The 26105-nt window shown below is 45.0% G+C and overlaps 1 protein-coding gene across 2 annotated transcripts in view; it reads right to left on the reverse strand.

The window, feature by feature from the left end:
- Positions 1 to 582: 582 nt before the first annotated feature.
- The window catches only part of LOC120913272 (regulator of G-protein signaling 3-like), a 235001-nt gene continuing 209478 nt past the window's right edge, over positions 583 to 26105 (reverse strand). For both annotated transcript variants that reach the window (XM_040323108.1, XM_040323110.1), the window contains exon 7: positions 583 to 2346. In XM_040323108.1, the coding sequence (XP_040179042.1) occupies positions 2167 to 2346 (180 nt within the window). In that variant the 3' untranslated portion in view covers positions 583 to 2166. The remainder of the gene's footprint in view (positions 2347 to 26105) is intronic.

The following is a 26105-nucleotide window of genomic DNA, read 5'->3' on the forward strand; positions in this document are numbered from 1 at the left end:
GCATACATCGCGTCACAATTTTCCGAATGTAGCCGAACGTCGGTGCGCAGGCGCCGTATAGAGCCGCACCGACGTTCGGCTTCTTTCGGCTACTCGTGACGCGATGTATGCGACCGTCGGAAGCCTGTCAATCAAATAGGAACGCCCAGTCCCGAAGACCATACCCGGAAGCGGCGGAGAAGATCGCTCTCTAAAACGGTAAGTACTGCTTTGATTTAAAAAAAAACACCCGATTCCCCCAGACAAAATGAGCATCAATCTAATGTTAAAAATTGTTTTTCGGGTGAACTCCCGCTTTAAAGGAACCTATTTAGAAAATAAAAAACAAACCTTTACAACCCCTTTAAGCGTATCCCGCCACGTTTTCCTAAAAGGAATAGAAGAAGTTCACGATTGTAAAGCACTTGGCCCGTCTGATTAAGAGGAGGCCAAAGTTACATTTTTATTGTCCTTCTAAATAAACCAAAGCTGTAGTTTAGGTTTGCTTGCCCTTCAAGCCGCTACTTTATGGCACCTCGGCAGCTTGTGGATGAGTCACCATTGTTCTCAACGCCCTGAGTGAAAGAAACTGCAGGAGACGAGTGAATACTGTAGAACTTTATTCAGTGCTTAAGACTAGTTACATAGTTACTCATAAAAAACATTTAGACTTCATAACCCAAAAAATAAAATAAACACTTTGTTTAACCTGATTTCAAACTTATCGCCACAAGTAAATGATGTACAACACGTTGCAGGTCTCAAGCAGGGAAGTTATGGGAGGGCAATGCAGGCCGTAACAGAAAAGTAGAAAATAAAGAAATGCTCAACTTGAAAAAGGGCAAAGAGAGGCTTAGGATCCCTGCTAGGGAACAGACTTCTTCAAAAATGGCTGACACAATTTCTAACATTGTGACTACGGACAAGTATGACTCAACACACGGGAAAAAAAAAAATGGACAACATTAAGAGGTGACGGCTACATGGGCCATATAAATAGTGGCCAGCTGAACTGAGGCAGCAACGTGCATCATCGGGGTGCAGGAGCGGGACATGGCTTCAGTGCATCAATATGGAGGCATTTTAAAAAAAATGGCAGAAAAAGGCGCAAAAGGCATTTAACAGTGCAAAGAAAAAGGCGCAAGGCTTCAAAGGTTATCCATAGTGTTAACAAAAGGTAGAGACTTTGGGTGTGTTGGTGGGGGGGGGGGGGGGGGGAGAGCAGGAGCCAATGTTTTTTTCAAAACGTGGCCTTTCATTACCTGAGCTCATAACGGCTGATGGCTCAAGTGACGTTGTTCAAAATGGCTGACCTTTGTTATGCATAACTGGACCACAACGGTGATCTGACCTGCAGGCGAAAATGTACCATGGCAGGATAACCCCCCAGGATTGATAACAATTCTGAAATCAGCAGGTTTTAACCTAATAAAATGAATGTCTCTGTTTTTTTTTTAAAAATAATTAAAAAAATTAATTTAAAATATATTACATCGATTTTGACTCTTCAACCATTGGTGGTCATCAGAAAAGATAGAAGCCCACCTATCTGATTACAACTTACCAAAAAAACAAAAGATGACTTGGTTTAAAATTAGTGTTCAAAATGGCCTCCGAGATGAGGGAGGCCTACGTCTGTCTGTCTGGCTCCGATCTTCAGACGTAATTAGTGTTCTAAGTGGAAGGTTATTTTAGGCAAGCGGTCACCACCGACGAAGCGTCTCCTAAAGACGATCCAACCTTACGACCTTCGAGACCACTGCGGGAGACCTTTTCTTTGTTTAGATCCGTTAGTGTTAACACTGGTCACCACTACAAGCGCTGACACGACAGACTCCACCTTGAATCATAGCAGCCAATCTCTGACTCCTTTCTGATTCAAAATGGCAAAAAAAGTAAAGGCAAGAAGCTCCACAGTTCAAAAATGGCTTAGCCTGAGAAGGCTATGGCATAGAAGCATTTTGGTCCGCGCAGGATCAAAACGGGGGCATATTTTAAGAGATACTCATTGTTCAATATAGCCACTCCTGGCAAGCTTTGGCATGACTGACTCCATCTTGACACAGGTCATGCAGTCCTTCAAGAAAACCTTTCTAAGACGGTCCATTGAAAAGCTAAAAACGGCAGTCCCTTTAGCCAGGTACTGAGCTGGCTCCTCCCCGCGCTCACCGTACTGTTCTTCCTCACTCAGCAGGCTCCATTGGGTGGATGGAGCATACTCTGGTAGAGATCAGAACGAAGAAATCGTGGGTAGGAATCGCGTTCCATCAGGCCGTAAATTCTTCGCTGAGCTTCATCAAATGATGAGCGTGTGGGGACTAGAAGGTTGTGTTCGGTTAGCTCCCTTGTGTTGGAGTCCAAATTGATCTGCAGAAAGGAGAGATTTTAAGATAATTATAGGAAAAAGTATTTTGAAATGTTTTAAGTTTGAGAAGATCCATCCTGAACTTGTATCTCTATGGGCATTCAAAATAAATCGGGTGGCGCTGAAAACACCATGTAACAGATAGCCGACACACTCCGCATACATTAACCACCTCCCACTGCACATATATGGCCAGGTGGGAGCTTCCTCCTGAGTGGACGTTCAGGAACGTCCCTCAGAAGGAGGGGGATCCAGCGCGCGTATTCCAGCGCAGCGCCGCGATCCCAATGCGTTCGTGTCACCCGGACACGGCACATCTCCGATCGGCAGGAGGGCTCTGTGATTGGCCCTCCTGATCACATGATGGCTGTGTCCAATCACAGCCATCATGTGATGTAAATAGAGAGCCGGTTGCTAGGTGATCGGCTCTCCTCTCCTCACACGGAAGTTGTCAGTGAGGAGAGCTGATCCCTGCAGCCGGCCGGTGATCAGTGAGTATGAGCGTTTTTTTTACAGCTTTTTACACACTGATCACCGGCCTAGTGTCCCCACAAACATGTCACCACAATAATGTCCCCACACAATAAAAAATATGTGTATGTCCCAGTAAAATCACATGTCTCAATGATTATCTGCATACATATGTCCAGGATCTCCTGCGCACATCTGTACATGATCATCTGCGTACATCTGTCCGTGATCACACAAACCAATTACTATACACTTAAGAGGATTTTTTTTTACCAAAGACATGTAGCAGAATACATTTTGGCTTAAATTTATGTCAAAATTAGTTTTTATTGGATTATTTTTTTAAATAGAAAAAGTAGAAGATATTGGGGTAGATTCAGATAGATTAGCGAATCTTTAGATCCGCGTAACCTATCTGATTTACGATCCGCCGGCGCAAGTTTTTGAGGCTAGTGCTTTATTCAGAAAGCACTTGCCTCAAAACTTGCGGCGGCGTATCGTAAATCCCCCGGCGGAATTAAAATTCCGCGGCTAGGGGGCGTCTACAATTTAAATCAGGTGCGTCCCCGCGCCGATCCAACAGCGCATGTGCGGTCCGCGATTTTTCCCAGCGTGCATTGCTCCAAATGACGTCGCTAGGACGTCATTGGTTTCGGCGTGAGCGTAACTTGCGCCCGGCCGTATTCTGAATCGACTTACGCAAACGACGTAAAAATTCAAAACTCGGCGCGGGAACGACGCCCATACTTAACATAGGATACCCCTCACATAGCAGGGGTAACTATACGCCGGAAAAAGCCAAACGCAAGCGACGTAAAAAAAAAGCGACGGGCGGGCGTTCGTTTCTGAATCGGCAGAACTCCTCATTTGCATATTCGTTGCGTACAAAAAAACGAAACGCCACCTAGCGGCCAGCGGGAGATTGCAGCCTAAGATCCGACGGTGTAAGTCACTTACACCTGTCGGATCTTAGGGAGATCTATGCGGAACCTGATTCTATGAATCAGCCGCATAGATCCGACCATCGGAACTCAGAGATACGACGGCGTATCAGGAGATACGCCGTCGTATCTGTATCTGAATCCGGGCCATTGTTTTTTTTCCAACTTTCCACTTTTCTTTTTGCTTGTATCGCAAAAAATAAAAACCGCAGAGGTGATCAAATACCACCAAAAGAAAGCTCTATTAGTGTGAACAAAATGATAAAAAATGTATTTGGGTACCGTGTTGCATGACCGCGCAATTGTCATTGAAAGTGCGAGCACGCTGAAAGCTGAAAATTGGCCTGGGAAGGTGCAAGGTTGCAAATTCATAAAGGGGAACTTTTTGCCCCCGAAAAATCGGTCTTCTCATGTTCTTCATATATGCTGGGAAATAAAACACACTTCATATACTTTCCACAATTTAAGGCAAGAGTCTAAAGAGTGATAAGAGTATAAATCAATCACTACACAGATGAGAACAAATGGCTGCCTATGGTGTGATCTACATAATCAGCATGCTACTGCATTCTTTTGTGTAGTTTACCCCATAGGGTGCTAACAGCGGTCAACTGGTGGCATTGGCTCTGAGGCAGAGCTTTCACTTTTTTAAAGATTAAAATGGATGACAGGTTTACATTAAAGTAGAGCTTAAAGCGGGGGTTCACCCGTACATAAAACTTTTTCCCCTTAGATTCCTGCTCGTTTTGTCTAGGGGAATCGGCTAGTTGTTTTAAAATATGAGCATTACTTACCGTTTACGAGATGCATCTTCTCCGCCGCTTCCAGGTATGGGCTGCGGGAATGGGCGTTCCTTCTTGATTGACAGTCTTCCGAGAGGCTTCCGACGGTCGCATCCATCGCGTTACGATTTTCCGAAAGAAGCCGAACGTCGGTGCGCAGGCGCAGTATAGAGCCGCACTGACGTTTGGCTTCTTTCGGCTACTAGTGACGCGATGGATGCGACCGTCGGAAGCCTCTCGGAAGACTGTCAATCAAGAAGGAACGCCCGCTCCCGAAGACCCATACCCGGAAGCGACGGAGAAGATGCATCTCGAAAACGGTAAGTACAGCTCATATTTTAAAACAACTAGCCGATTCCCCTAGACAAAACGAGCAGGAATCTAAGGGGAAAAGAGAAAAAAAAAAACATCATTGGGTGAACTCCCGCTTTAAAGGCAATTTTTGTATTTTGGATATAGTAAGGGAGGGTTAAAATCCCTCAGTTTTTTGCCATATGTGTCTCATTTGGTAGATTTTCCTTCACTTCATGTCCCAAAACAGAAAGGGAGAGGAAACCCCTCCAAACTGAGGGTTGTCACCAGAATTAGTGTCCCGCGATCGGGTTACAGAGCTGAAGAACGGGGAGATGTCAGTGTAAACACAACATCTCTCTGTTCTTCCTAGTGACATGTCACTGATTGTCTGATCCCTGTCATCTGGAGCAGCGATCAGTGACGGGGTCACTCATAGCCACGCCCCCAAACAGTTACAAACGCCCCCGAACAGTTACAATCACTCCATAGGACACACATAACCCCTTCAGCGCCCCCTACAGGTTAACTCTCACTGTAATTTTTACAGTAATCAGCGCATTTTTATAGCAAGGCAAGCAAAGGGCCCCATCTGGCCCGCGGGCCGCAGTTTGGAGATCTTGTGACATATGTCGGAATGGATCCATGAAAACCTGGCCTCAGAGGGAGTGGGTTTAATGATGCTGTATGCCATTTAACCCAAAAGACTTAGGACATCTTGTGGCAGAAAAAGATACTGCAGAGTACAATTCTGGATTGAAGCGAAGTACTGTGATAATTTATTTTCCATTTAATTTCTTCTTCTAATGGGCTATTCAATTTGTATTTGTTTTTGACTGAATGTCTGCTTTAACAGATAGGCAATTAGTATTAGGTCATCTTTTTGTCACTGCTCTTCTTTCATTGGATAAACTGCATATTTAGTTTTTTTTGTTTGCAATAATTTTTATTGGCAGATTTCAGATGATACATACAAAACAAAACGGTTAAAAATGTGAAAAGTTATACAGTAGTTGAAAAAAAAAACATTCAATTTAATCAGCCAATGGTGACATTTAAAATAGTAAAATGCCTATAAAGGAACGTGGCTTCTACACCCCCGTCATAGTAACTGCTACTTATCAGATCATTTTCCAAATAGCTAGTCCGGGGGTGCAAAAGTTCACCTCCAAGAAGGATAAAAATGTAAAGAGAGAAGAAAAAAAAAAAAAAGTATATAGGAGTATTCTGTGCAATGAAAAAGCTTGATACCAACATTCCAGGAGCGCCTTCGGACCTTAAAGGGGTTGTAAGGGTTAAAAAATAAACATACCATACTTACCTCCACTGTGCAGTTCGTTTTGCACAGTGTGGCCCCGATCCTTGTCTTCTGGGGGTCCCTCAGCGGCTGTCTTGGCTCCTCCCCGCAGGAGCTAACCCCCTTCTGGGGAGCTCTCTCAAGGGGGTTAGCTTGCGGGCGTGCTCCCGTGTGATACAGTGGCAGCCATAGCTGCCAAGTGTATCACTCAGCCCTGATGCGCCGTGTCATTCATTTGATTGACAGCAGTGGGAGCCAATGGCTGCGCTATCAATATCCAATGAAGAGCCGCCTCAAGCTGGGGGAAAGCATCGCACAGGGTTTCGTGGCCCAGGTAAGTAAAGGGGGGGGGGGGGGGGGTCAGAGAGTACAAGGTGTTTTTTCATCTTAATGCATAGGATGCATTAAGGTGAAATAACACAAAGCTTTACAACCCCTTTAAGAGTTCCCCGTAAGATAGGGGACCCAGAGTTTCTATTTCTTTTCAAACTGGGGTATTTTTTCAATAAGTAATCATTAGTATCAGTAGGAGGAATAGTGTCCCATTATTGGTGTCAGTGGGAGGAATAGTGTCCCATTATTGGTGTCAGTGGGAGGAATAGTGTCCCATTATTGGTGTCAGTGGGAGGAATAGTGTCCCATTATTGGTGTCAGTGGGAGGAATAGTGTCCCATTATTGGTGTCAGTGGGAGGAATAGTGTCCCATTATTGGTGTCAGTGGGAGGAATAGTGTCCCATTATTGGTGTCAGTGGGAGGAATAGTGTCCCATTATTGGTGTCAGTGGGAGGAATAGTGCCCCATTATTGGTGTCAGTGGGAGGAATAGTGTCCCATTATTGGTGTCAGTGGGAGGAATAGTGTCCCATTATTGGTGTCAGTGGGAGCAATAGTGTCCAATCATTGGTGTCAGTGGGAGGAATAGTGTCCCATTATTGGTGTCAGTGGGAGGAATAGTGCCCCATTATTGGTGTCAGTGGGAGGAATAGTGTCCCATTATTGGTGTCAGTGGGAGGAATAGTGTCCCATCATTGGTGTCAGTGGGAGGAATAGTGTCCCATCATTGGTGTTAGTGGGAGGAATAGTGTCCCATCATTGGTGGTAGTGGGAGATATTGTGCTTCATTGCTGGTATCAGTTGGCAGACTCGTGTCTTATATCTTTGGAAGTAGTGACCCAAGGGCCAGATAAAAAGGCAGGCAAGTTTGGAGACCACTGGTTTAGATCAAAGCATATTCATGTGTTAGAATGGCCCAGTCAAAGTCCAGACCTAAATCCAATTGAGAATCTGTGGCAAGACTTGAAAATTGCTGTTCACAGACGCTCTCCATCCAATCTGACAGAGCTTGAACTATTTTGCAAAGAAGAAGGATGGGCAAAGATGTCCCTCTCTAGATGTGGGAAGCTGGTAGAGACATCCCCAAAAAGACTTGCAGCTATAATTGCAGTGAAAGGAGGTTATGCAAAGTATTGGCTGAATACAAATGTACACCACACTTTTCACATATTTATAAAAAAAAAAAATATTGTTTTCCTTCCACTTTGCAATTATGTGCCACTTTGTGTTGGTCTATATCCCAACAAAATACATTTACATTTTTGGTTGTAACATGACAAAATGTGGAAAATGTCAAGGGGTATGAATACTTTTTCAAGGCACTCTATGTACAATGAAAGGATTTTAACCACTTCTATACCAGGCACTTATACACCTTCCCGCCCAGACCAATTTTTAGCTTTCAGCACTGTTGCACTTAAAATTACAATTGCGCGGTCATGCTTCACTGTACCCAAACTAAATTTTTATCATTTTGTAGTACCCACAAATAGAGCTTTCTTTTGGTGGTATTTGATCACCTCTGGGATATTTATTTTCTGCAAAAAAATAAATAAAAAAGTACAGAAAATTTAGAAAAACAACGTTTTTTTTGTTTCTGTTATAAAACATTGTAAATAAGTACGTTTTCTCCTTCACTGATGGGCACTGATGGTACTGCACTGACGGGCACTGATAAGGCGGAACTGATGGGCACCGATGAGGTGGCATTGATGGGCACTAATATGCGGCACTGATGGGCGGCACGGATGGGCACGGATAGGCGGCATGGATAGGCGGCACGGATGGGCACAGATAGGCGGCATGGATGGGCACAGATAGGCGGCACGGATGGGCACAGATAGGCGGCATGGATGGGCACAGATAGGCGGCATGGATGGGCACAGATAGGCGGCATGGATGGGCACTATCGTATGTGTTGTACTAATGGATGCCAATCAGTGCCAAACAATGCCTGCCAATCAGTGATGCCCATTGTGGGCACTGATTGGCATCCATTGCGGCACTGATTGGCATCCATTTTTTGTGTCCTCCTCATCCCTGGTGGTCTAGTGGGCATCCCCTGGTGGTCCAGTGGGCATCCTCGGGGGGGGGGGGGGCAGTGCTGATAATCGATCAGCACAAACCCCCCCGTCACAGGAGCAGCTGATCGGCTCTCCTATACTCGCGTCTGACAAACGCGAGTGAGGAAAAGCCGATTAACCTGCTTTTCCTATTTACATTGTTATCAGCCGTGGTTGGACACGGCTGATCACGTGGTAAAGAGTCTCCGTGAGAGACTCTTTACCGAGATCGGTGTTGAGGGGTGTCAGACTCACACCCTGCAACAACGATCGCCGCGATGCGCACCCCCGGGGGCTCGCAGCGGCTCAGAATCCCGAGGACCTCATATGACGTCCACTCAGGATTCTACAACCACTTTGCCGACGTCAATCTGTCATTGGCGGGCGGCAAGTGGTTAAACAAAATTTCTTGCAGATTCCTACCTTTTGTTTATTCTGGAGAAATCCCTGTGTGTTTCTCTGTGTCCACGTGGGAAGTGAATCTACTGGGAGTGGTTTCACAATTATCAATCCGCTGCTGCACATGCAGGGCTCTAATTAGGAAAATTGCAGGGCCTGCATCCCCTTAGCCATGATTTCCTATTGAAAGTACCTCATCAAAAATGAAATTTTTGTTGCAGTGGATGCCTGAAATCTGACTTGTATCTTAGTGCAGACTTCTGGGAAAATCAGTGAGCCAATCACACAAGCAGGAAATGAAGTTTCTGGGGGGTGGTCAGTACACATTCTATGTACAGAACACCTCCAGGTAGCCATATTACATTGCATATACAGAAAATTACAGAGCTGCAGATTGAAATGGAAAGGTAATTTTTTAATAACACTCAATTCAAATATTATTTGTGTCACAATTGTATGCGCTGTATTATTTTTTCCCCGCATGAAAGTGGAGTTACCCTTTAATAGGACTAAATTATCTTTGGCATGTTCCAATGAGCAATGTGTGTTTGAAATGTAGAACTGCGGAGCTCCACTTTAAATTTGGAGACAAATGGGATTTAGCCAGCAGGAATACACACACCCAGTTTAATAACCGTGGCGGCTTTATGGTGGATTGTGCCTCAGGAAGTGCGATGACTAAGTTTTCCTCCAACACGTAGGCAGGCAGGTCAAGTTAAAACTGAAAGCCAAAACAAATAACCGCAAAGAGACCAAATAAGAAATGCTGCCTTTCTTTAGGGACCAACAGCGCTTGCCAAATAGTTTTTGCTTAATAATTAAAGTGTATGTCAAGCCAAAATCTCTCTTCAGTTCTGGATACAGTAAGGAAGGATTAAAACCCCTGTTGGGTTTTTACTGGTGTCTGGGTTTCTTTAACCACCTCAATATCGGGCACTTACACCCCCTACCTGCCCAGGCCAATTTTCAGCTTTCAGTGCTGTGGCTGTTTAACCACTTAAGACCCGGACCTTTATGCAGGTAAAGGACCTGGCCAGTTTTTGCGATTCGGCACTGCGTCGCTTTAACTGACAATTGCGCGGTCGTGCGGCTCTCAAACAAAATTGGCGTCCTTTGCGGTTTTTATTTTTTGCGCTATAAACAAAAATAGAGCGACAATTTTGAAAAAAAATCAATATTTTTTACTTTTTGCTATAATAAACACCCCCCAAAAATATATAAAAAAACTTTTTTTTGGGAGGGGGGTGTATAGGATATAGATAACGATGTTTACCCATTATTATAATGTTTTTGATATGTGATATATTGTTAAATGGAATTGTTGAAAAATCAAAAAAAATGTTGATAATAAAAAAAAAGAAACATGTAGGGACCATTGTTATTTCCATTGTTGAGGCACCATTATAATCCCAATTCCCACCCCCCCCTTTTTGCTTCAATTATTATTCGGGATGAGGTGCCATATCTTCTGAGGACACTCGAGCCACACCCTCCTTTTTTTTCAGTGGTGATTAAATACCACAAAAAGAAAGTTCTATCAGTCTCAAAAGTGTTGCATGGCCGTGCAATTGTCATACAAAGTGCGACAGCACTGAAAGCTAAAAATTGGCCTGGGCAGGAAGGGGGTGAAAGTGTCCGGTATTGAGGTGGTTAAAGCAGAACTAAAAGGCAAAACTTTCTTCATTTTGGAAAGGAAAGTTATACCTTCTATCAGGTTTTTTTTTTTTTTTATGTCTTACTGGGGAGATTTGCCTTCACTTCCTGCCCCATGGCCAAAACAGGAAGTGGGAGAAAATCCTTCCAAAGTGAGGGAATCCCTGGTTGTCACCAGAACTAGTCTCCCCATTGGAAGATTTTCCCTCTATTCCAGTTCTAGCTACAACCCAGAGTTTGGGATTTTATTTTAAGTGGTAATGATAAACAAGATGTATTGAGAGGGCAAATCTCCCTAATGGGCACACAGACAGCAACAAAAACCTGGAGCTGGAGAATTCAACTGATTGCCAAGAGTTCCACATAAATGAATTCTGCCAATTACCGAAAAGTCTTTGGATGGGACCCCTGCGATGGTTAGAGATGTGAATGATGGAATAGCAGCTTGTATGGCGTTATCTTACAATCATTTGTAGTCGGGAACACATGAGAACTGAGGGCCAGATTCACAAAGGAGATACTCCGTCGCATCTCTCAGAGTATCTATGCGACTGATTCATAGAATCAGTCGCATAGATATCCATAAGATCCGACAGGTGTAATTGTTTTACACTGTCAGATCTTAGGATGCAGTACAGCGGCCGCCGCTGGGGGGGAGTTTGCGTCGTAAACCAGCATCGGGTATGCAAATTAGGAGTTACGGCGATCCACAACGGTTTTTCGCGTTCGCTACGTCGCTGCTAGTCTAGTTTCCCGTCGCAAATTTAGTCGTCGTTTTGGGTGCCCTAACTTTACACAGCACACGTATGTGCTGTATAAAGTATAGCCGTCGTTCCCGCGTCGAAATTTAACCACTTCCAGACCTTAGGTGTTTTTCAGATTCGGTGTTTGCAAGACTAAAACATTTTTTTCTGCTAGAAAATTACTTAAAACCCCCAAACATTATATATTTTTTTTTTTCTAACACCCTAGAGAATAAAATAGTGGTCATTCCAATACTTTTTGTCACACCGTATTTGCGCAGCGGTCTTACAAGCGCACTTTTTTTGGAAAAAATTCACTTTTTTGAATTAAAAAATAAGACAACAATAAATTTGGCCCAATTGTTTTATATATTTTGAAAGATAATGTTACGCCGAGTAAAATGATGCCCAACATGTCACGCTTAAAAATTGCGCCCGCTCGTGGCATGGCGTCAAACTTTTACCCTTAAAAATCTTGATAGGCGACGTTTAAAAAATTCTACAGGTTGCATTTTTTGAGTTACAGAGTAGGCCTAAGGCTAAAATTATTGCTCTCGCTCTAACGATCGCGGCGATACCTCACTTGTGTGGTTTGAATACCGTTTTCATATGTCGGCGCTACTCGCGTATGCGTTCGCTTCTACGCGCGAGCTCGTCGGGACGGGGCGCTTTAAAAACATTTTTTTTTGCTTTTCGCATTTATTTTTATTTATTTTAGAATTTTTAACACTGAAAAAAAAAAAAAAAAAAAAATTATCACTTTTATTCCTATTACAAGGAATGTAAACATCCCTTGTAATAGAAAAAAGCATGACAGGTCCTCTTAAATATGAGATCTGGGGTCAAAAAGACCTCAGATCTCATATTTGGGCTTAAATGCAAAAAATAGAAAAAAAATAAAAAATGTCATTTTTTCAAATGACCAAAAAAAAATTTGTCTCTTTAAGAGGCTGGGCGGGACTGACGTTTTGACGTCACTTCCGCCCAGCCGAGCTATGGGGACGGGCGAAGGAGATTTTTCCTTCAGTCCCGTCCCCGCTCACCAGCCGACAGCATCCGATCGCCTCCGCCGCTACCGACGGCTCCGGTAAGCGGCGGAGGGCACGGGAGAGCGGCGGGAGGGGGGGGGGGCCCCTCTCCCGCCACCGATAACGGCGATCTCGCGGTGAATCCGCCGCGGAGACCGCCATTATCGGATTCCAGACCGCGCACCCTAAAGATGGATACCTCGGTTGTGACAGCAGCTGCTGCCGTTACCGAGATATCCGTCTTTAAAAATAGGACGTACATCGTCGTGCGCAGGTCTGGAAGTGGTTAAAAATTCACTTCGTTTGCGTAAGACGTCCGGGAATACGGAAGTACGCTACGCACGTCGCCGTTTGAAAAAATGACGTCAGTTCGTGCAAAGCACGGCGGGAATTTCAGAACGGAGCATGCGCAGTAGGTCCGGCGCGGGAGCGCGCCTAATTTAAATGGCACACGCCCCTTTAAATTACGCGGGCTTACGCCGGAGGCCGCCAGCGTAGGTTTTCATTGCAAGTGCTTTGTGAATCAGGCACTTGCGATGAAAAATTGCGGCGGTGTAACGTATCTAACGTATCTTCGCCGCACTTCTACGTGAATCTGGCCCTGAATGCTTATTTACTTGAATGAAAAAATGAAGATGAGAGTGAACGTAAAATTTCCCACGCCAACGCATCGAAAGATAACCAGAAGAATGCATTAGAACCATGAGCAGAGTGAAGAATTTAGAAATGTTTTAACCACTTAAGCCCCGGACCATTTGGCTGGCCAAAGACCAGGCCACTTTTTGCAATTCGGCACTGCCTTGATTTAACGGACAATTGCGCGGTCGTGCGACGTGGCTCCCAAACAAAATGGACGTCCTTTTTTTCACACAAATAGAGCTTTCTTTTGGTGGTATTTGATCACCTCTGCGGTTTTTATTTTTTGCGCTATAAACAAAAATAGAGCGACAGTTTTGAAAAAAATGCAATATTTTTTACTTTTTGCCATCACCAAAAAATAAGTAAAAAAAAAAAATGTCTTCATCAGTTTATAAGCATTTATTGATTGGTTTGCGCAAAAGTTATAGCGTCTACAAAATAGGGGATAGTTTTATGGTATATTAGTTTTACTAGTAATGGCGGATTTTTATCATGACTGCGACATTATGGCGGACACATCGGACACTTTTGACACCATTTTGGGACCATTGCCATTTTTACAGCGATCAGTGCTATTAAAATGCACCGATTACTGTAAAAATTACACTGGCAGTTAAGGGGTTAACCTGTAGGGGCCGCTGAAGGGGTTAAGTGTGACCTATGGAGTGCTTCTAACTGTTAGGGGGCGTGGCTGATCGCTGCTCCCGATGACAGGGAACATTTGATCAGTGACATGTCACTAGGAAGAACGGGGAGATGTTGTGTTTACAATGACATCTTCCCGTTCTTCAGCTCTGTGACCCAATCGCGGGACACCGGCAAACATCGAGTTGCGAGCTACTTGCCGACCAGCCGCCGCAGTTATATGGCGGCAGGTCGGCTCCCCTGCACGAGAGCCCGTAGCTATACGTCGCTCCCTGAAGTGCCCCCCGCTCGTCCCTGATCCCGACGTGTGTGCCCGGCGGGCGCGATCGCCGCCGGACACCCGCGATCGCTCGTTACAGAGCGAGGACCGGGAGCTGTGTGTGTAAACACACAGCTCCCGGTCCTGTCAGGGGAGAAATGCCTGACCGTCTTTTCATACAATGTATGAACAGCGATCTGTCATTTCCCCCTAGTGAGTCCACCCCCCCTACAGTTAGAACACACCCAGGGAACATACTTAACCCCTTCCCCGCCCCCCCCCCTAGTGTTAACCCCTTCCCTGCCAGTGTAATTTTTATAGTAATCAATGCATTTTTATAGCACAGATCGCTATAAAAATGCCAATGGTCCCAAAAATGTGTCAAAAGTGTCCGCCATAATGTCGCAGTACCGATAAAAATCGCTGATCGCCGCCATTACTAGTAAAAAAAAAATATTAATAAAAATGCCATAAGACTATCCCCTATTTTGTAAACGCTATAACTTTTGCGCAAATCAATCAATAAACGTTTATTGCGATTTTTTTTTACGAAAAATAGGTAGAAGAATATGTATCGGCCTAAACTGAGGAAAATTTTTTTTTTTATATATATTTTTGGGGATATTTATTATAGCAAAAAGTAAAAAATATTCATTTTTTTCAAATTTGTCGCTCTATTTTTGTTTATAGCGCAAAAACTAAAAACCGCAGAGGTGATCAAATACCACCAAAAGAAAGCTCTATTTGTGGGAAAAAAAGGACGCCAATTTTGTTTGGGAGCCACGTCGCACGTCCGCGCAATTGTCTGTTAAAGCGATGCAGTGCCGAATCGCAAAAATTGCTCTGGTCTTTGATCAGCAATATGGTCCGGGGGTTAAGTGGTTAAGCGGTTAATAGGATTGCATCTCAAAAAATAAAAGAAGAGAACTTCTATGGCAATCAATCTCTATTTCTGACTTTTGTTCTGAACTAGGATCCTGGTCTACCCAACATGTGACACTTCCAGGTCATGGTGAATGTTACAGTCTGGTCTTCTGTGAAGCCTTGTGCAAAAAATAAACCGTAGCAAATGAAATACAGATTTAGGGCAGAGAGGATGAAAGCCAGTTACGCCACTGGGAGGGTCACCGATGTCTGGTTCACACGGCAACATCGGGTTTTCTCCATAGAGACGACAACTCTTTCCCACTTTACAGCTACTTGGACTTAAAGTGGACCTGTCACTAAAATATACCACCACCCGACACAGCAGTAACACAACTCATCACTATTGTGTGTTAAAAGAGTATCTTTTTGCAAATAAACAAAAGCAAAAAAATAAAATAAAAACACATACAGCTCTTGCAGCGACCTAAAGGGCCAAATCACATGGTCTACTGTTACTAATGAAACTGGCACTGTCTGGTTGACCTGGCAGAAGGATCAGCAGATATTGTGTAGCACGGGTTTTCTCCACCCTTTTAACACAGAAAAAATGTTCAGGTCTCAGGGATCCTCGGCTAAAAATGATTTACAAATTGAGGTACATTATCTAAACCACATTGCTAGACAAACAGCGGCGTTCGCCTTACACTGGTAGTAGGAAGAATACCCATTACATTGGTGGTCCATGTAGTTCCCCCTATGTTATGGGTCAGTGGGAAGAATGGCCCTTACATTGAGGATAAGGGGGAAGAATGTCCCTTACATTGAGGATAAGGGGGAAGAATGTCCCTTACATTGAGGATAAGGGGGAAGAATGTCCCTTACATTGAGGATAAGGGGGAAGAATGTCCCTTACATTGAGGATAAGGGGGAAGAATGTCCCTTACATTGAGGATAAGGGGGAAGAATGGCCCTTACATTGAGGATAAGGGGGAGAATGGCCCTTACATTGAGGATAAAGGGGGAGAATGGCCCTTACATTGAGGATAAGGGGGAATAACGGCCCTCACACTGAGGATAAGGGGGAAGAATGTCCCTCACACTGAGGATAAAGGGGAAGAATGGCCCTTACATTGGTGATAAGGGGAAAGAATGGCCCTTACATTGGTGATAAGGGGAAAGAATGGCCCTTACATTGGTGATAAGGGGGAAGAATGGCCCTTACATTGGTGATAAGGGGGAAGAATGGCCCTTACATTGGTGATAAGGGGGAAGAATGTCCCTTACATTGGTGATAAGGGGGAAGAATGTCCCTTACATTGGTGATAAGGGGGAAGAATGTCCCTTACATTGGTGATAAGGGGGAAGAATGTCCCTTACATTGGTGATAAGGGGGAAGAATGTCCCTTACATTGATAAGGGGGAAGAATGTCCCTTACATTGATAAGGGGGAAGAATGGCCCTTACATTGGTGATAAGGGGGAAGAATGGCCCTTACATTGGTGATAAGGGGGAAGAATGGCCCTTACATTGGTGATAAGGGGGAAGAATGGCCCTTACATTGGTGATAAGGGGGAAGAATGGCCCTTACATTGGTGATAAGGGGGAAGAATGTCCCTTACATTGGTGATAAGGGGGAAGAATGTCCCTTACATTGATAAGGGAGAAGAATGGCCCTTACATTGATAAGGGAGAAGAATGGCCCTTACATTGATAAGGGAGAAGAATGGCCCTTACATTGGTGATAAGGGGGAAGAATGGCCCTTACATTGGTGATAAGGGGGAAGAATGGCCCTTACATTGGTGATAAGGGGGAAGAATGGCCCTTACATTGATAAGGGAGAAGAATGTCCCTTACATTGATAAGGGAGAAGAATGTCCCTTACATTGATAAGGGAGAAGAATGTCCCTTACATTGATAAGGGAGAAGAATGGCCCTTACATTGATAAGGGAGAAGAATGGCCCTTACATTGATAAGGGGGAAGAATGGCCCTTACATTGGTGATAAGGGGGAAGAATGGCCCTTACATTGGTGATAAGGGGGAAGAATGTCCCTTACATTGGTGATAAGGGGGAAGAATGTCCCTTACATTGATAAGGGAGAAGAATGTCCCTTACATTGATAAGGGAGAAGAATGGCCCTTTCATTGATAAGGGGGGAAGAATGGCCCTTACATTGATAAGGGGGAAGAATTGCCCTTACATTGGTGATAAGGGGGAAGAATGGCCCTTACATTGGTGATAAGGGGGAAGAATGGCCCTTACATTGGTGATAAGGGGGAAGAATGGCCCTTACATTGGTGATAAGGGGGAAGAATGGCCCTTACATTGGTGATAAGGGGGAAGAATGGCCCTTACATTGGTGATAAGGGGAAAGAATGGCCCTTACATTGGTGATAAGGGGGAAGAATGGCCCTTACATTGGTGATAAGGGGGAAGAATGGCCCTTACATTGGTGATAAGGGGGAAGAATGGCCCTTACATTGGTGATAAGGGGGAAGAATGTCCCTTACATTGGTGATAAGGGGGAAGAATGTCCCTTACATTGGTGATAAGGGGGAAGAATGGCCCTTACATTGGTGATAAGGGGGAAGAATGGCCCTTACATTGGTGATAAGTGGGAAGAATGGCCCTTACATTGGTGATAAGGGGGAAGAATGTCCCTTACATTGGTGATAAGGGGGAAGAATGTCCCTTACATTGATAAGGGGGAAGAATGGCCCTTACATTGATAAGGGGGAAGAATGTCCCTTACATTGATAAGGGGGAAGAATGGCCCTTACATTGGTGATAAGGGGGAAGAATGGCCCTTACATTGGTGATAAGGGGGAAGAATGGCCCTTACATTGATAAGGGGGAAGAATGGCCCTTACATTGATAAGGGGGAAGAATGGCCCTTACATTGATAAGGGGGAAGAATGTCCCTTACATTGATAAGGGGGAAGAATGTCCCTTACATTGATAAGGGGGAAGAATGGCCCTTACATTGATAAGGGGGAAGAATGTCCCTTACATTGATAAGGGGGAAGAATGGCCCTTACATTGATAAGGGGGAAGAATGGCCCTTACATTGGTGATAAGGGGGAAGAATGGCCCTTACATTGATAAGGGGGAAGAATGGCCCTTACATTGGTGATAAGGGGGAAGAATGGCCCTTACATTGGTGATAAGGGGGAAGAATGGCCCTTACATTGGTGATAAGGGGGAAGAATGGCCCTTACATTGGTGATAAGGGGGAAGAATGTCCCTTACATTGATAAGGGGGAAGAATGTCCCTTACATTGATAAGGGAGAAGAATGGCCCTTACATTGATAAGGGGGAAGAATGGCCCTTACATTGATAAGGGGGAAGAATGGCCCTTACATTGGTGATAAGGGGGAAGAATGGCCCTTACATTGATAAGGGGAAGAATGGCCCTTACATTGGTGATAAGGGGGAAGAATGGCCCTTACATTGGTGATAAGGGGGAAGAATGGCCCTTACATTGGTGATAAGGGGGAAGAATGGCCCTTACATTGGTGATAAGGGGGAAGAATGTCCCTTACATTGATAAGGGGGAAGAATGTCCCTTACATTGGTGATAAGGGGGAAGAATGTCCCTTACATTGATAAGGGGGAAGAATGTCCCTTACATTGATAAGGGGGAAGAATGTCCCTTACATTGATAAGGGGGAAGAATGGCCCTTACATTGGTGATAAGGGGGAAGAATGGCCCTTACATTGGTGATAAGGGGGAAGAATGGCCCTTACATTGGTGATAAGGGGGAAGAATGGCCCTTACATTGGTGATAAGGGGAAAGAATGGCCCTTACATTGGTGATAAGGGGGAAGAATGGCCCTTACATTGGTGATAAGGGGGAAGAATGGCCCTTACATTGGTGATAAGGGGGAAGAATGGCCCTTACATTGGTGATAAGGGGGAAGAATGTCCCTTACATTGGTGATAAGGGGGAAGAATGTCCCTTACATTGGTGATAAGGGGGAAGAATGGCCCTTACATTGGTGATAAGGGGGAAGAATGGCCCTTACATTGGTGATAAGTGGGAAGAATGGCCCTTACATTGGTGATAAGGGGGAAGAATGTCCCTTACATTGGTGATAAGGGGGAAGAATGTCCCTTACATTGATAAGGGGGAAGAATGGCCCTTACATTGATAAGGGGGAAGAATGTCCCTTACATTGATAAGGGGGAAGAATGGCCCTTACATTGGTGATAAGGGGGAAGAATGGCCCTTACATTGGTGATAAGGGGGAAGAATGGCCCTTACATTGATAAGGGGGAAGAATGGCCCTTACATTGATAAGGGGGAAGAATGGCCCTTACATTGATAAGGGGGAAGAATGGCCCTTACATTGATAAGGGGGAAGAATGTCCCTTACATTGATAAGGGGGAAGAATGTCCCTTACATTGATAAGGGGGAAGAATGTCCCTTACATTGATAAGGGGGAAGAATGTCCCTTACATTGATAAGGGGGAAGAATGGCCCTTACATTGATAAGGGGGAAGAATGGCCCTTACATTGGTGATAAGGGGGAAGAATGGCCCTTACATTGATAAGGGGGAAGAATGGCCCTTACATTGGTGATAAGGGGGAAGAATGGCCCTTACATTGGTGATAAGGGGGAAGAATGGCCCTTACATTGGTGATAAGGGGGAAGAATGTCCCTTACATTGGTGATAAGGGGGAAGAATGTCCCTTACATTGATAAGGGGGAAGAATGTCCCTTACATTGATAAGGGAGAAGAATGGCCCTTACATTGATAAGGGGGAAGAATGGCCCTTACATTGATAAGGGGGAAGAATGGCCCTTACATTGGTGATAAGGGGGAAGAATGGCCCTTACATTGATAAGGGGGAAGAATGGCCCTTACATTGGTGATAAGGGGGAAGAATGGCCCTTACATTGGTGATAAGGGGGAAGAATGTCCCTTACATTGATAAGGGGGAAGAATGTCCCTTACATTGGTGATAAGGGGGAAGAATGTCCCTTACATTGATAAGGGGGAAGAATGTCCCTTACATTGATAAGGGGGAAGAATGTCCCTTACATTGATAAGGGGGAAGAATGGCCCTTACATTGATAAGGGGGAAGAATGGCCCTTACATTGATAAGGGGGAAGAATGTCCCTTACATTGATAAGGGGGAAGAATGGCCCTTACATTGATAAGGGGGAAGAATGGCCCTTACATTGGTGATAAGGGGGAAGAATGGCCCTTACATTGATAAGGGGGAAGAATGGCCCTTACATTGGTGATAAGGGGGAAGAATGGCCCTTACATTGATAAGGGGGAAGAATGGCCCTTACATTGGTGATAAGGGGGAAGAATGGCCCTTACATTGGTGATAAGGGGGAAGAATGTCCCTTACATTGATAAGGGGGAAGAATGTCCCTTACATTGATAAGGGAGAAGAATGGCCCTTACATTGATAAGGGGGAAGAATGGCCCTTACATTGATAAGGGGGAAGAATGGCCCTTACATTGGTGATAAGGGGGAAGAATGGCCCTTACATTGATAAGGGGGAAGAATGGCCCTTACATTGGTGATAAGGGGGAAGAATGTCCCTTACGTTGATAAGGGGGAAGAATGGCCCTTACATTGATAAGGGGGAAGAATGGCCCTTACATTGATAAGGGGGAAGAATGGCCCTTACATTGATAAGGGGGAAGAATGGCCCTTACATTGATAAGGGGGAAGAATGGCCCTTACATTGGTGATAAGGGGGAAGAATGGCCCTTACATTGGTGATAAGGGGGAAGAATGGCCCTTACATTGATAAGGGGGAAGAATGGCCCTTACATTGATAAGGGGGAAGAATGGCCCTTACATTGATAAGGGGGAAGAATGGCCCTTACATTGGTGATAAGGGGGAAGAATGGCCCTTACATTGGTGATAAGGGGAAAGAATGGCCCTTACATTGGTGATAAGGGGGAAGAATGGCCCTTACATTGGCGATAAGGGGGAAGAATGGCCCTTACATTGGTGATAAGGGGGAAGAATGTCCCTTACATTGGTGATAAGGGGGAAGAATGTCCCTTACATTGATAAGGGAGAAGAATGTCCCTTACATTGATAAGGGAGAAGAATGTCCCTTACATTGATAAGGGGGAAGAATGGCCCTTACATTGATAAGGGGGAAGAATGGCCCTTACATTGATAAGGGGGAAGAATGGCCCTTACATTGGTGATAAGGGGGAAGAATGGCCCTTACATTGGTGATAAGGGGGAAGAATGGCCCTTACATTGGTGATAAGGGGGAAGAATGGCCCTTACATTGGTGATAAGGGGGAAGAATGGCCCTTACATTGGTGATAAGGGGGAAGAATGGCCCTTACATTGATAAGGGGGAAGAATGGCCCTTACATTGATAAGGGAGGAAGAATGGCCCTTACATTGATAAGGGGGAAGAATGGCCCTTACATTGATAAGGGGGAAGAATGGCCCTTACATTAATTACATTGCTTAGAGGAGCCGACATACAGCTACGACGGCTCGCGGGCTCGAACACAACATGGCATATGGGAAATAATTAGACACCTACACATGTTGAACTGGATGGACTTTTGTCTTTATTCAACCTCACCTACTATGTAACTATAACAAAAATTATTAAACAGCGTTTTTGGTTTGTGGTGCTCAGATGCAGTGAAGAAAGTAAACATCCTCCCTCCCTCTCAGTGGTGTTGCCCCCGCATTGCAAGAGTTCAATATTTGTTTCGGTCTAGACTCAAAAAGCTATTTTACTTACCCGATCCTCCGCTCCCCTGGCAGTCGGCGGTCTCCTATATTCTACTAGGCTCTGGCAGCAGAATGTCCCTCGGTGCCCTCATGTCCAGTGATGGAGCACTGTTCCTCAAACTGACACCAATGATGGGGAACCGTTCCTCTCACCAACACCAATGATGGGGCACTATTCCTCAAACTGACACCAATGATGGGGCACTATTCCTCTCACTGACACCAATGATGGGGCACTGTTCCTCAAACTGACACGAATGATGGGGACACTGTTCTTCAAACCGACACGAATGATGGGGGCACTGTTCCTCAAACCGACACCAATGATGGGGGCACTGTTCCTCAAACCGACACCAATGATGGGGGCACTGTTCCTCAAACCGACACCAATGATGGGGGCACTGTTCCTCAAACCGACACCAATGATGGGGGCACTGTTCCTCAAACCGACACCAATGATGGGGGCACTGTTCCTCAAACCGACACCAATGATGGGGGCACTGTTCCTCAAACCGACACCAATGATGGGGGCACTGTTCCTCAAACCGACACCAATGATGGGGGCACTGTTCCTCAAACCGACACCAATGATGGGGGCACTGTTCCTCAAACCGACACCAATGATGGGGGCACTGTTCTTCCTACGAACACCAGCAATGGGGCACCACTCTTCCCCATAATACCAAAGATGCACTGTTGACTCCCACTGATACCAGGACAATTTCTACTCTCATTGGCCACAGTCTGCCCCCCCCCCCCCCTAAAGTCTGGGGAACAGTAAACTGGCCCTTTGTTTAGAAAGCTTGGAGACCCCTGCACTAGAGCATGGGGGGGGGCTGCAGGGACCTGTATTACAGCCTGAAGGTAGCATGCAGGAATGGAGGGACTGCTGTTTGTGCCCCTCAGACCTAAACAAGCATTGAACCCCTGCAGGGCTGGGGTGGTCCCACTGTAAGGGCTTGTTCAAACTAGTGGTGCTCTCTGAAGAGGGATCCGCTCTCAGATTGCTTTTTAGAGAGCAAGCTTTAACCCATTGATCCCCACACTAGCATGCATGGTAAGCAATTGTGGGGTGCTTACAGAGCGTTCCCATTCACTGAAAAGTGACAGGGGGTATAATTCTTGCAGCGACTGTAAAGCAAAGCATTGTGGCCGCAGCATGTGTACACCCCCGACCTCTGCAGCTAACAGGGGTAGCAGTTGGATCAACCGCCCCAACCACTAGTGTGAATGAACCCTTTCCCCAGAATTTTAGCTTTAAAATGGCCACTAAAAGTAAATAAAGGTCAAATAAGATTGCAGCTAAATGAAGAGTCTGGGTCCATAGGAAGAATCTATGATTTGATGCTCTGGGCTGGAAATTCGGAGTTGCCCTTTACCAGCAAAGTGGAAATCTTGGCGCAGATCCGGCAAGAAAGCGGAGATCCTAGTGATTGATTTCACGCCGACTGCCGGAGAAAAGGAAAAGCGGGAGTAAAATAAACATTATTTCTCAGCCTGAGACTCTTTTTAAGAGCGTGTTTGTCATCGGAAAAGTATGCCCTTTAAAGGCGAGAGCGGCTGCAGGCGGCCCCCTATGACAAGGCACTATCAACATTCGCTCGATGACATGCGCCGGGCAGCTTCAAGCTGTGATAACAGTTTATTTACTGCGGTTGCACTGAGCGTTTAAAGACCATTACGGGGATATTTTTACACTGCGGCGCTGAGATCTGTCGCATTTTCCTTTGCTAAAAAGTCACGAAGCTCAAAGCCGAGCTCCAGACAAGCAAAACAAAATGCACAAACACATATGGAAGATGTCTTCTGTGCCGAAGGGTCTGGAATGGTGTTCAGCCACTGTTGTGGTTCATAAAGCTCTGCCAGACAGTACAGCCAGGAAGGGGACACCACTTTCTCTGCTGTTGTTTCACCTGCAAAACAGACATTCTCATCTGCTTGCACATGTCTCTCTCTCACCTTCTGGATAAAGTGAGGCGCCAACCTCTCGCCAAGGACATTGTGTTGTGATTTCGCCTGGGAGGGAGCGGCGCCTTGCCCATCCAGCTGGCGAGGAAGTGACGCATACAAGCAGGTGAGTGCGGCTCCCCGCACATTTTAGCAATTCTCTTACGGTCCTAAGGGTCGATTTACATCTATATGTTGGGGGCATTACCCCAACACACATTACAAAGATCCCTACTGATCAGTGGCGGCTGGTGCTCAAACCTTGGGGGGGGGGGGGGGGGTTAAGGGCTGGTGCAAGGATTTCTGACACCCTAGGCGAAACCTAATTTTGCCGCCCCCCCCCGGCTCTACCCCCTTTGCCCTTCCCATGTATACCTCACCTTTTTAACCCCTTTAATACCAGGCTTTTATACCCACCTCCATACCGGGCCTATTCTGGCACTTCTCTCCTACATGTACAAATCATCATTCTTTTGCTAGAAAATTACTCAGAACCCCCAAACATTATATATGTTTTTTAGCAGACACCCTAGGGAATAAAATGGTGGTCATTGCAACTTTTTATCTTGCACGGTATTTGCGCAATCATTTTTTTAAACTCCTTTTTTTTGGAAAAAAATGGTTTCATGAATTAAAAAATAACAAAACAGTAAAGTTAGCCCAATTTTTTTGTAAAATATGAAAGATGATGTTACACCGAGTAAATAGATACCTAACGTGTCATGCTTTAAAATTGCGCACACTCATGGAATGGCGCCAAACTTTGTTACTTAAAAATCTCCATAGGCTCAATAAAAAGATTTTCAAAAAAACAAATCTCCATAGGCGACGCTTTGAAAATGTTTACAGGTTACCAGTTTAGAGTTACAGAGGAGGTCTAGAATTGTTGCACACGCTCTAACGCACGCGGACGATACCTCACATGTGTGGTTTGAACAACGTTTACATACGTGGGCGGGACTTACGTGTGCGTTCGCTTCTGAGCGCGAGCTACCGGGGACAGGGGCGTTTTTTTTTTACTTAATTTATTTTTTACCCTTTTTTTTTTTTAAATTACTTTTATTCCTATTACAAGGAATGTAAACATCCCTTGTAATAGGAAATGTGTGTGACAGGTCCTCTTTAAGGAGAGATGCGGGGTCAATAAGACCCCGCATCTCTCCTCCAGGCTGAAAAGCATGAGATTGTGAAAAAAAATATACCGATCTCATGCTTACTAGCCGCAATTGCGGCTTTGTTTACTTCCGGGTACCCGGGCGTGACGTCATCACATCGTGCCCGGGCCTCCGACGGTCATAGAGATGACTGGTGACCATCTGGTCACCAGTCATCTCTATGCTTCCTATCCGGCGCTGGGCGATTCTTTCTCCGGGCCCCCGATGGCACGGGAGAGCCCGGAGAAGCACCGGATGGCGGCTGGAAAAGGGGGGGGGGGATGTCCCCTCCAGCCACCTATAAGAACGATCAAGCGGCATATACCGCTGAAATCAATGGGACACGGCAGGTAAAAAGCTTTACAGCCGACGCTGCTCCCACCCCAGTGTGAAAGGGGCCTTAAACTTTTGGTCAGAAAGAAAGTTTACAGTCATGTGAAGAAAGCAGTGATTTTTCACTGTAATGTACCGACATGTTCCAGGAGGATTCATAATGAAGTGTCATTTTTTCCATCCACTTTTATTACAAGATTTGTCCCAGAGACAGAAGAACTGGTAACCGTGTCCCTGAAACACAGACTGGATTATCTCCTAAACCGCATAACATGCTTTTAGCGTGACCTTCGACGTCATTTAGCAAATGTGCAATCACTGCCCCAGGGGAGGAAGACATCATAGTCCTTTCCTTGCTTGGGATTAGTGTCAGCAATGTTGACAAATCCCCGGAGATAGCGCACATTCCTGGAGAAGACACCAAACGCCAATAATCAAAAAAGCATCCCGCAATGTCTGATCCCCCCCACCCCCCCATCTATGGCGTCCTTCCTATCTTTCTTCCAACCAGGGTAGGGCGGCCAAAGGGGGTAAGAAATGATAAACCCGCTCAGATCTCTCATGATTTGACCATAATGGGGTAAAAGGTTACTTCCCCAGCTGTGTATAATATTCAGATTATTTTTCAGAGGGTGGTTACATAGTAGGTGAAGTTGAAAAAAGTCCAACCTATGTGTGTGATTATATGTCAGTATTACCTTGTATTTCCCTGTATGTTGTGGTCGTTCAGGTGTTTATTTAACCACTTAAGACCCAGACCATTATGCAGGTAAAAGGACCAGGCCCCTTTTTGCGATTCGGCACTGCGTCGCTTTAACTGACAATTGCGCAGTCGTGCGACGTGGCTCCCAAAAACAAAATTGGCGTCCTTTTTTCCCCACAAATAGGGCTTTCTTTTGATGGTATTTGATCACCTCTGCGGTTTTTATTTTTTGCGCTATAAACAAAAATAGAGCGACAATTTTGAAAAAAATGCAATATTTTTTACTTGTTGCTATAATAAATATTCCCCAAAAATATATAAAAAAACAAGTTTTTTCCTCAGTTTAGGCCGATACGTATTCTTCTACCTATTTTTGGTATAAAAAAAAAAAATCGCAATAAGCGTTTATCGATTGGTTTGCGCAAAATTTATAGCGTTTACAAAAATAGGGGATAGTTTTATTGCATTTTT

Source organism: Rana temporaria, chromosome 9 (genome assembly GCF_905171775.1).
Source record: "Rana temporaria chromosome 9, aRanTem1.1, whole genome shotgun sequence".
NCBI lineage: Eukaryota > Metazoa > Chordata > Amphibia > Anura > Ranidae > Rana > Rana temporaria.